The sequence below is a fragment of the Trachemys scripta genome, chromosome 2 (genome assembly GCF_013100865.1).
Source record: "Trachemys scripta elegans isolate TJP31775 chromosome 2, CAS_Tse_1.0, whole genome shotgun sequence".
Classification (NCBI taxonomy): domain Eukaryota; kingdom Metazoa; phylum Chordata; order Testudines; family Emydidae; genus Trachemys; species Trachemys scripta.
Window position 1 is genome coordinate 36,821,131 of NC_048299.1, and position 12,225 is coordinate 36,833,355.

A 12,225-nucleotide genomic window follows, 5' to 3' on the forward strand; every position below is an offset into this window, starting at 1 on the left:
CTGGTGAGAGCCATAGTGGGAAATTTTAAAGGAAAAGAGTTCAGTCTGGACAACTCTCCAATCCCCTATCTGTTCTCCAGCCAAACACTTCGGCCTGGCCTACACATACAAATTACAGTAGTTTAATTAAAGGGATGGTGGTAAATTGATTCAGTTAAACCAGAACAACTGTGTGTGTGGATCCCTTTACAGCTGGCTTACAATAATAGATATGTCAGCAGCAGAGGCAAATTAAACCAGCATATGCCAGGCTTAAATTGAGGTAAGTGTGTCTACATACACAGATGTTTCACTTTAGCTAAATTGCTTAAATATTACACCATATCCTAAACCACTACAGTCTGTGTGTGTAGACAAGCCTTTTGTGGCAAAGCCAGAGTCTGACATGCATTCTCTGCATAGAAAATAACAATGGCTCTATTTTTTGGGAAGACTGTCATTATATGTATTGACTTTCTGGGTAATTTACCTCTTATTTCCCATATTTACTATGAGGATAACTGCAGTAAGAAAATGATAACAGCAAAACTGGTGAGCAGTGAATGGGGAGATGTGAAAATTCTAGAGAAAACCCACATGCTTTAGTTTAAGGCTTTTTTGGGCACTCTCCAAAGCACCAGGAAGCAAACTGAAGTGAAAGCAATTTATCAGATTTACTAGATTGAATTTCCTGAAAGTAAAGATTATTAATCTGTGATGTTGTTTCCCCAGGATGGAGGAGTTCAACACTTGTTCCTCTGGCTCAGAATTTAAGCTAGTCCTTGGTAAAGCAGGCTGGATTTAAAGTGTACAGCTCACATTTGTTGAACCCGAACAGTACTGCATGCCTAAGAACCTTATCATTAACAAGGACTGAACCATAAAAAAATTGAACAACACTTGAAAATATACAAGACCGTTTTTTTGTTGCATAAATGTTATCGTGGTGACAAGTTAATTACCATCCCGTTAAGAGATCTTGTGCTGGATTGCAGTTCGACAAGTCATTATTTTTATTTCAAAATAATAAAGCATGGCCTCAGTAACTCACAGCACCATGCAAAATTACTGCTGCGCTATCCGTTGCTAGGACTATAATTAATTCCTGTCACCGTTGCAGAGGATACTTACAATTTTTAAGAAAAATCATTTAGGGACTGCAGTGCAATATTGAGAGGAACAGCTGTCAAGCCCCATGTCTCAGAAAACAGAGTTGGCCCAGAAGAATAGACTGATTTTACAAAACACTACGGCTAAAAACATCAAGATCCTCCTGCCCCCATCTTGTAAGCATTAGCTGTGCTTGGACTGCATTAAGAGTCCCTAGGCAGCACCCTCTTGCCATGTATCTGCCATGCTTTGTGCTATACCAGTGGTTGTCTCTAAGGGTTAAGGAGGAATTTTTCTAATGCTGCAGACGGGGATCGTGAATGTTTGTTTCACTTTTCCTTGAGCACTGTGCATGTCAGAAGGCTGTGAGTGGTTGGCTTTAACAGGATTTGAATGGTGGTGATTGATTTTGAGGTTATCTTTATGGACATATGATTTAGCTATGTCAGCTTCTTAGAGTCTGAGTCCTCTGCAGTACTGGTGCATGTGGGGGTTCTAGCTTATCCCACCTGTGAACATATTGCCAGCAATGAATGATTGGTAGAATACGGAGAAACACTTTTAAAACTGAGCATAGGTTAGAGGTACCCATCACTCACGCCCAATTGTTAACATGATGAAAGGGCTGGTTGAGAGAATGATTCCCAACAAGTATTGATAGCCTCTGGGGCTTCATGTGACCACTGTTTATTTGAGGCACAATGCCTCCAGGAACTCCTGGTAGGATGGTCCCACTCTGAGTTGCTCACAACTCATCCAATGGCTGGTACTCATTGTTTGTACATGCTTTAGTAATTGCCAGCATAACACACCAATCAGTGGGTATGTCTACGCTCTGTCTGGGATTAGTGATAGTGGGGGTCTCACTAGTATATTAAAAATAGCAGCGTGGACATTGTAGTGCTAGTGGAGGCTTGGGCTAGAACATGAGGTCAACCCTGCCCCTTGGGTCCAAGCTCTCTTCTGGCTGCAATGTAAACATACCCAGTACATATAACATGTTCCCCTCTGGGTCTGATACACAGAGATAGTGAGTCTGTTATAGACCCCAACTATGCAGGCTGGCTCCTTAGCTCAAGTTGTAAAGACTCTCAGCTTTGGAGGTCTTGGTTCAATCCCCACTGTTTGCTAAGATGGATGCTGCCATCCTCTTATCTAGTAGATACCTAGAGCTAACAGCAGCCAGAGGTATTTTCTTTAATAGACTATATATTTCCCTTTTAATACCTTTGGTTCATAGGCTGTTTTGGGAAGGAAGAACTTTAATTGTTTTTTATTTTAATACAGACTGGGCATGTCAAGTTAATGTTGCTCACAGCCACATGCTACTGTAGAATTCCCATTACCCTTTCTCAGGAAACAGTGGCTTCCTCTTCCAGGCACATAGACTGACATTGTACAAGCCAATGAACTGCAGTTAACATTTGGAGTTTATAGTCCAACTCTGACTATGTTTCATATAAAACTGAAGAAAACAGGAGTGCTTTGGGATGTATTCAAGACCCTATTCCAACTTTAATTAGTCTAGAGAGTTTGATTATGTGAACAAATTCATTGCTTGGAAGTGCTAGAGGAGAAATGGCTTGACAATTTGTTGGACTGATGCTGCTGAGATAGCAAAGTGGAGATATCCAGCAACACAGGGCATTTGTTAGATTAAGTAAATATGCAAATCTAGCTAGATACTTGGTTTCACATAAAAAATGACAAGTTATTTTTGATTTGTTAAAAAACAACTAAATTATGTGCACAAGACAATTTTCTTTCTGGTTTATTTGATAATCTGGATGGCTAATTGCTTTTCACAAAATCCCACCTTCCTGTCTTTAACCTATTAATACACTCCCTCCACACCCCGCTTTCTCTTATCTTTGAGCTCTGGTAGCATCTCTCTATTTTTTATGATTGCTGTTTCCAACACTAATGACACAATCATAAAGCTGCTTATTGATAAGACTGTTTTTAAACAAACACAATACACAGTACAGCATCAATAAAATAAAAAATGGTTGGATACTCTGTCAAGTTTCCACTAGGGAAATTCTTGGCTACCATGAACTGCATAAACTCTGCAATTATGTCAGAACTCAAATGTTTTTAAACAGCTGAGAAACACAGGGTTAGACTTATAAAAACGGACTAAATTGTAGAGCCAAATCCCATTTGGAATTTTGCCAAAGTACAGACTAGAGCTCATACCTTCCCCTTCTCTCAGGAAAAAGACTTGGAAGAGGAAGACTGAACCATAGCTTCTTGACTCCTTGGCCAACAGGTTTAGTTGGCATCAGAGCTGATTAGCCAGAGGGCAAGGGTACTATTTCTTTTGGGCAAGCCATGATCTGAGGGAATAACAACAAAGCCATGACCTGTGGATCTTAGCCTGTGCAGGCTTCACCTCCGATTCCCTGAAATAGTAGTAATATAGCTCTTGAATGCACCATGCTATCACTACCTGAGCAATTCTTAGCATCTTTTTTGAACCATGCGTAAACTTAGCATGTTAAAAGAAAATTCTTTTAAAATAATGATTAGCAGGTGTCAATATAATAAACACAATAATAGATTTCAATTGGAGTTTAGGGTGCACAAGAAGTGAAGGTTTGGGCCCTATCCAAATATTTATTATTATTTTTGCATAAATTTAGACTGGGATTTTCAAAGGGAGTTAGGTGCCCAAATTCCAATGGGAGCTGGAAATACATGTTAACTACTTATGCTAAACAATCTGTTCCACCTTGTATTTAGCTATGACACCTCGAGTACATTTCCCAGTCCTGAAGAAGAGCTTGGTGTAAGCTTGAAAGCTTGTCTCTTTTGCCAATAGGAGTTGTTCCAATAAAAGATATTACCTCACCCACCTTGTTTCTCTAAAACCCTTAGGCTCCATTGCAAAAGTCCAGTCTTATCTTGCTTTTTAATAAACACTGTATTGTACCAAATATATGTAACAGTCTTTTTCCCCAAGACTGCAAAACTTGATTTTTTTTGATGGCCATCTGCATACTACACACACTGTATTTCACCCTATACAAAAGGCCAGCAGATGTCTTATACCACACTCACGTCCAGCTAAAGCCCTGTTTTGAGAGCTTAAGTAGGACATAAGTGGCATGGGGCGTGTCTACGAAATGCAAAGGAAAACCTGTGGCGCTGAATCTCAGAGCCTGGGTCAAATGACTTCGGCTCATGGGGCTCGGCTTATTTATAACAGTGTAGACATTCCTGCTTAGGCTGGAGCCTGGGCTCTGAAACCCGGCAAGGGGGATGGTCTCAGATCCTGGGCTCCTGCCCAAGCAGGAATGTCTACACTGCTATTTTTAGCTCCTCAGCCTGATCCCTGCAAATTGACTTGGGCTCTGAGACTTGGCAGGAAGGGTTTTTCTTTGCAGTACAGACATGCTAATACAGGTCTTTTGTTGGTCTTCTGCTCAAGGGCGAATTTCATAGTAGCACATCAGACAGGATGAATTTGCGAAGCTTTGCATTTCTCAAATGGAAGTTTCTTCTTTAAGAAGATATTCTGACTAACGTAAAATGGCAACAGTTGCTCTCATGGCCATTGCCTTACACATAACTCCTGTCTTTCTCAGTGCTCAAACTCAAGACAAGTGAAGAATCTACAGCTAGCACATCATGGTAATGAACTATCTAAAAAACAAATATATAGAACTCTGGGACAATTATCTGTTGTTCTCATCTAAATTCAGTTTGAACTAGTTCAATGAAAAAGGGGCTCACTCAATCATAAATAATTTTAAACTAGAAAAGCTTAGTTCATCCTACATGAACCAAACAATTTAAATTCCATTTTTTTAGCTTTCCTGAATGAGTGATTCTAAATCATCCACCCAAGAATTCTCAACATGAAAGGGCTATTACTGTATCATTACTGCCAGCTGCCTGCTTCTTTTATGAAAAATTAGGTAGCTGCTTTTGAAATATGTTAGCTTTGATACACATGAAGTTAAAGGAAAATAACAACAACAATGGATTGAAGGGCTTTTATAACATAAAATATAAAATAGGAATGCTATTATACAAGAACTTTTTAATTTTTCTAAGCTTTTAAATCAGGTGTTTCAAGTTTGAAAACTTTTAATAGAATTAAGAGTTAACAAGTGTGATGTTAAGCTAGCCGACTGTAAAAAATCCTTAGACGTGCAGTGATGGAAGAACAAATGCAGAAGAAATAGATAAAAGCTAAATTGGAATTTATGGTAAAAGGTGTCACACAAGGTTATATGTGAATGGGTATAGCACTAGATTGCAAGTGATTTTCTCATATAACTAAAAGGTCAAGGAAGTTTGACCTACAACTGCAGTCTGCTTTAAAATTTTAATTTAGTTACTGCTTGGATAAAATTTGGCCTCAAAAGTTCCAGCCAAAGGGGAAATGCAGAATTTATAGAAAATCTTTTTGTTGTACCTAATCACCTATTGACTGCTATCATCCAAGGACACATCTAGCTATAGGTCCTTATTGATCAGATATAGCTTAGTTTTCCATTACAAAAGGTTCACTTTGATTTGAGTTTTACAGGATCTAGTTTGGAAAGGCTAAAGACTCTGTATTTGGTTGACCTGGAATCTTCTTCTCTTTATGAAAGGCTGACAAATCCCAGTGAATCAAAGAACAGACCTGTGGCTACAGAGGTTTTATCGGAGCCTAATAAGGGCTATTGTAAAACTCAATGCATAATTGAAGATTCATGAAGAACTTCCCAGATTAAAAGCTCCGTTTACTATGTGAATGAGAAATCCTGCTGAGTGACTTTGCTTCCGTACTGTTTGAAGCCCATATCACCACCTTTTTTATTTCAAGAACTAACCCAAGAAAAGTGAATCTATAGCTGTTGGTTTCTATTTTTGAAATCAAGCAGCTTTATGCACTGAAACTGCCTACCTAGGCTTAAAGAAAGCCATACCCCACATTCTACCAAGGGACTACATCAGAGTTCTTCCTTTTGGTTTTGAACATTTTGCTTTCCGTTTCAGAGATTTCCTTCTCAGATCTTAGGCAAGAGGAGGCAAGCTAAATACGGTGTTTGAAGTAACTCCCCCAGTGTGGGAGAGAACTGGAATTTATTTAAAAAAAAATATACTGTTTGGATTTGATGCAACTTTATACTATTATGCTCTTTAAGAAGAAGAGCATTGAAGCATTTGTTTTGATAAAACAAAGTATAACAACTTCAAAAACAAACAAGAGAAAGAACAAGTCAAATGTGGGGCTGACCAACCATAGTAGTATCCCTTTTAATAAAGTGGTTAAATGGTTAATTTGTAAGTTACCTTATTCAGAGTTTCCAGCTATATTTCAAATCCCATGCCAATTAACAACAAATGAACAGCCCTGCATGAGGCAAAGTTCAATACATTCCTAGCTGTGCTGTTGCTATTGATAGTGAGGTGAAGATGTTATCCAGACAGACGAGCGACTGGAAAAATGATACAGAGAGGGGATATTTAACTTGGGATGTGGGGGGGAACTAAATAAAAAATCCACTCAAGTAAACCACTGGTGAACCGTGCAGCAAAAAAGCAATCCAGAATGTCAAGGGCAACATGGACACCACAGTCTTTCAAGCCCAAGACAACTATACAAGACCCGGAAAAGGTAACTAGTATCAACAGTAAAGCTTCCCTTTACAGCACGGCAGGTCCAGTGCATTTCGTCATGCAGAGCAAATCAGCATTCACCCTGACAGTCTGATGCAAAACTCACTGAAGTCAATAGGAGTCTTTCTATTGGCTTCAATGAGCTATGTTTAGTGCAAGGGTGGGCAAACTATGGCCCGGTGCCGCACCCGGCCTTTCAGACATTTTAATCCGGCCCTCAAGCTCCTGCTGAGGAACGGGGTCAGGGGCTTGCTCCTCACAGCTCCTGGAAGCAGCGGCACATCCCTCCTCCAGCTCCTATGCACAGGAGAAGCCAGGGGGCTCCATACACTGCCATCAGCAAATGGGGCCAATGGGAACTGCAGGGGTGGCGCCTGCGGATGGGGCAGCATGCAGAGCCACCTGGCCATGCCTCCGTGTAGGAGCCAGACTGGGGGACGTGCCGCTGCTTACGGGAGCTACTTGAGGTAAGCGCTGCCCGGAGCATGCACCCCAGACTCCCTCCCACCCTCCGAACCCATCAAGAGACAAATTAGAGGATTGGGTCAAAAGAAACATGATGAGGTTCAACAAGGACAAGTGCAGAATTCTGCACTTAGGAGAGAAGAATCCCATTCACTGTTACAGACTAGGGACTGAATGGCTAGGAAGCAGTTCTGCAGAAAAGGAACTAGGGGTTACAGTGGATGAAAAGCTGGATATGAGTCGACAGTGTGCCCTTGTTGCCAAGAAGGCTAAGGGCATTTTGGGCTGTGTAAGTAGGGGCATTGCCGGTAGATCGAGGGACATGATCATTCCCCTCTATTTGACATTGGTGAGGCCTCATTTGGAGTACTGTGTCCAGTTTTGGGACCCACACTATAAGAAGGATGTGGAAAAATTGGAAAGAGTCCAGCGGAGGGCAACAAAAATGATTAGGGGGCTGGAGCACATGACTTATGAGGAAAGGCTGAGGGAACTGGGATTGTTTAGTCTGCAGAAGAGAAGAATGAGGGGGGATTTGATAGCTGCTTTCAACTACCTGAAAGGGGGTTCCAAAGAGGATGGATCTAGACTGTTCTCAGTGATACCTGATGACAGAACAAGGAGTAATGGTCTCAAGTTGCAGTGGGGGAGGTTTAGGTTGGATATTAGGAAAAACTTTTTCACTAGGAGTGTGGTGAAACACTGGAATGGGTTACCTAGGGAGGTGGTGGAATCTCCTTCCTTAGAGGTTTTTAAGGTCAGGCTTGACAAAGCCCTGGCTGGGATGATTTAGTTGGGAATTGGTCCTGCTTTGAGCAGGGGGCTGGACTAGATGACCTCCTGAGGTCCCTTCCAACCCTGATATTCTATGATTCAATGATTCTAAGAGCCAGAGCTCTCACCCTCAGCCAGAGCCCTTACCCCCCCGCCCCCGCACCTCAACCCGGAGCCCCCTCCCGCATCCTGAACTCCTCATTTCTGGTCCACCCCAGAACCCGCACCCTCCCAGCTGGAGCCCTCACCCACTCCCGCATCCAACCCCCAATCTTGTGAGCATTCATGGCACACCATACAATTTCCATACCCAGATGTGGCCCTTGGGCCAAAAAGTTTGCCCACCCCTGGTTTAGTGACTCAATCCTACTTCTCTTGAAGTCAACGGCAAAACTCTCAACAATTCCAAAGGGAGCATGAACTGAGATGCTGATACTGCCAAGAGGACTGTGGGGGGTGGTCTCTTGCAGAGCTCCATTGGAAAGGGGCCATATAGTATAATATATAATATTATATTCCTAATCGGAGAATACATGTGGATAGCAACAGTAAACTGTGATAAAAACAAATACTGTAGCTTATAGTACCTTATAAAGAACGTATCACAATGGAACACATATATGAATACTGTTATTAAAAAACTTTCACCAGCCCCACTCCCCCAAATCATCTTCTCCCCTAGATTTTTGCCTTTAATAGATCCACTTTTTGAATGCTAAAGTTATTTTACTGTTATGCTAATGAGTTATAAAGACTGTTGTAAACATTTGATTTACTAAGCAGTTGCTTAGCCTTTTTGCCATGGTACTCTGCCATAGAGATGTGGATAATTTAAGTCCCTTGGGGGCCTGGTATAAGACATTTCTACACTCTGATTTAGATTAATTAAGCTGAGCAGGCTGTAGTTATATAACCTATTGACATTGTTTACACACACACAAAAATTACCTCTTACCTCCATTATCTTTTAGGTGCAGTGCTATCTTGGTATCATCTAAAAAAGAAATTCACCATTACTAATACAGGAAACCTAGTTTAATTAGGTCATAGATCTCTTTAATGATATTCTAATGTCCAACAGATTTAACCATCAGAATAGAATTTGGTGTTCTACTCATGTAGGGCTTGATCCTTTTCTTCATACTGAGTAGTACCTTACTCCCCTAATAGTACTAAGACATCTAAAGGACTATCAGTGGAGTAAGGTAGAATTCAAAATGAACAAAGGTATGAGCATCTGGCCCATAACTTTTAAAAGCACCTTTACCTTTGCCATGTATATGTAATATAAGTATGATTATTTGTATGACTGACTCTGTAGGTCACATGACATATTCAGGACTCAGGTAGCATTTGACAGTAAAATAAAACAATTATTAACTGTTCCCATAAGAAATAATTGGAAAAATATACCAGTTGCAAAGTCTCTATACATTTCCAGATTTCTCTTATTACTTGTACACTGGATGAGCCAAATATCTGGGGCATTATTAGCAAATGAGCATTCAGGAATAAAGCTACAAATCCTGTAGTGACAGCTTCTAAACTTTTCTTGCTGCTTTGCTGCAATGAAAACCGGTCCTTTTCATCAATAGACTCTCACCTTGTAACATCTTCAGTTTTAGGATTAACGCTTGAATATCTTGAAGCTAGAAATGTTCCTGCCAGAATCTATTAAAAAATTCTGGCCACACTGTACAGCTTCCATTATATTAACAGGCAATTCTGCTAGAAGAAGAGCTGCCATTATATTTTATAGTTGCTACTTGATTCATTGTAAGTAGCTTTTCTATCCAGCCGAACTTCTACCAGATGCAGGAGGCTAGACTATCTTATCTGCAGGATGGCAGTATAAGCTCTGAAGTCAGAGGAACAGCTACAAATGTGAGTTCCCACATTATCTCTCAATCCTGTTCCTTTGCTTTGGGACCCTAAAGAAAAGGGTCTTTCTGGAAAAGAATACTGCAGTCAGTACTGGTGCAAAAGGTTAGTGCCAAATTTCGAAAGAAATCTTTAATTTGAGTGTCTCTGTTTTCAGATGGCCAACATTGGACCCTCAGGACCTGTCCCAAATCTCACTGAAGTCAATAATGAGAGTCTCTCCATTGACGTCAGTGGGCTTTGCTTTGGGCCCATATGGCCTGATTTTTCCGATGAGCACCAATAACCTCCTAAGCTTCATAACTGTAAATTCTTTGAAATGTTGACTGTCTTTTACCATATGTCTGTACACCACCTCGCACAATGAAGCCTCCAACCTTGCTGGGACCTCTAGGCGTTACTGTAATACAAATAACTCCAACTGAACATAGTGGGAGCAGAGAATTGGCAGTCTATGCTGAGACAAAGGCCAAGATAGCAGTAGTGGTAGCCAGGATGTAGCAGTTAGAATTAAGAAGCTCAGACAGAGCTGTTTGAAGACACAGAGTTTGTGTCACTTGTCTAAGAAGAAAAATTAGGGCTTTGGTTTTCATCACTATCCAAGCTTCTTGTTTTGGAATCCCTTCAGATATTTGCTCCATGCTAAGTTTTCTCCCTCCAAAAACCAAAAAACAAACAAACAAAGCAAACAATACTCTTGCCTCCTCCCACCGCAAACTTAAACAATAAAAAGATTTGTTTTCTCCTTAACATTGTAAATAAGACAACTTTTCATTATGGACTAAAGCATTCCATGGTAAGCCACCTTCTGTGGGCAGGCTGGTTGGCAGGTGGGATGTAGTGGCTCCTTTGGTGGTGGTTAAAACTCTGAACCTCGTGGTAGTTGGCTGGAGGGAAGTGGTGGTATGAGGGGGCTTCTCAGTTGTGTCCACATTCTTCTCACAGACCTTATCTTTCGACTATTGAGAAACACCAAAAACAAGCCAGAAGAAAATTAGTTTTCAGTGGAGACCATTTGTCATTGAACTAAAAGTCTGAATATGGACAAACTGCCAAGCCAGAAAGAATGAAAATGGAAACTAAATCAAGGAATATTTGGAGAGTTTATGTATTTATTTTTAAAGTGAAATACTTTGCAGAGGGTTCTGTAGAATGACAAGTATTCCATTGAACTGGAAAATTTACAATGCCTAAACTGTTGATGACAAAGCTGTGAAGGCTCTGAATACCAAATGCATATTATTACTGCTACAAAGTTTTAACATCTAAATTCATCACTAGGAAGTTACTTTTGGGGAGAGGGTTGTTCTTTTTTTGCTATTGTAGTTGGAATGCACACCTCAATCAATCTTTTTTTCTGGGTCCCATAAAACATGTCATAGCAAAATACGTGTTTGGGTAAAATAAAAATACTGAAAATATGGTATAGCACAAAAAATAAGGTATAGTTAATTGTAATTTTTAATTAATTACATTTTCCTTGGAAATTACCAAAGAAAATAATAATTATATATATAAAATAGCTTCACATATAAATAGTTAGCTTTGCTTTTTATTTTTATATAATAAATCACATATGTGAGTATGTACATATGTGTACACAGACATACACATGTATACATTTTTAACTCGAGGTCACATTTATATATTCATTAGGAGTAAAGATTAAAACCTTGTTTGTTTTGTTTTGCTTTGCATTGCAGTGCATCTGTAATACAGTTTTGCAGAAAAATATTTCCAGCCAAACAGCAGCAAATATTTGAACTATCCCCGACCCACACCTGGCATACATCATTCTGTTCAGAGAGTTGTGAACTTTGCTTCCTGGCAGTGTGTTCATCTCAGTGAAATGTGAACTTCAAAAACAAGTGTGTATTGTTTCATTTTTGACATGCAAAGTTATTTTCCTGTCCTCTCTTCCCTCTACCCTTTCTTTTATAAGAGCAAATTAGGAAATTAAATGAAAAAAAACCAACACCCGAATACTAACCCCAAAACAAACAACCCTTCCAGCCCCTTCCATCCCCACCTCAAAAACCCAACCCAAGTCCTTATCTTAATATTATATATTTAAATAGAAAAGAAATCCCCAGGAGATGCCAAAGATAAGGTTGCTCTCCTAGTCACAAAACACAGTAACTCATTCAAATTCAACCCCATATTAGTAATATTTTTGATAGGTAGGTCAGGTATATCTAAATATATAGGGCCAGAAAGAGTGCATCCTCTGTAGGTGCCCAAGGGAGGGGGGGGGGCATGAGTATCTCTTCTCGCTCCCCTTCTCAGCTCACTGAAAGAGGCCTTGTGCTCTGGGAATGCAAAGCTTTCACAGAGCTAGCATTGCTAGTACAGATCTTGGCAAAGAGGGGAGAGGTCACTAGCCAGCAGAACTGGATG

General features: G+C 40.2%; 1 protein-coding gene across 1 annotated transcript in view; it reads right to left on the reverse strand.

The window, feature by feature from the left end:
- The window catches only part of PLXDC2 (plexin domain containing 2), a 366,040-nt gene that overhangs the window by 36,833 nt on the left and 316,982 nt on the right, over positions 1-12,225 (reverse strand). Inside the window, exons 11-12 of the mRNA XM_034760317.1 lie at positions 10,634-10,787; positions 8,903-8,941 (exon numbers count right to left, since the gene is read on the reverse strand). Of these exons, the coding sequence (XP_034616208.1) occupies positions 8,903-8,941; positions 10,634-10,787 (193 nt within the window). The remainder of the gene's footprint in view (positions 1-8,902; positions 8,942-10,633; positions 10,788-12,225) is intronic.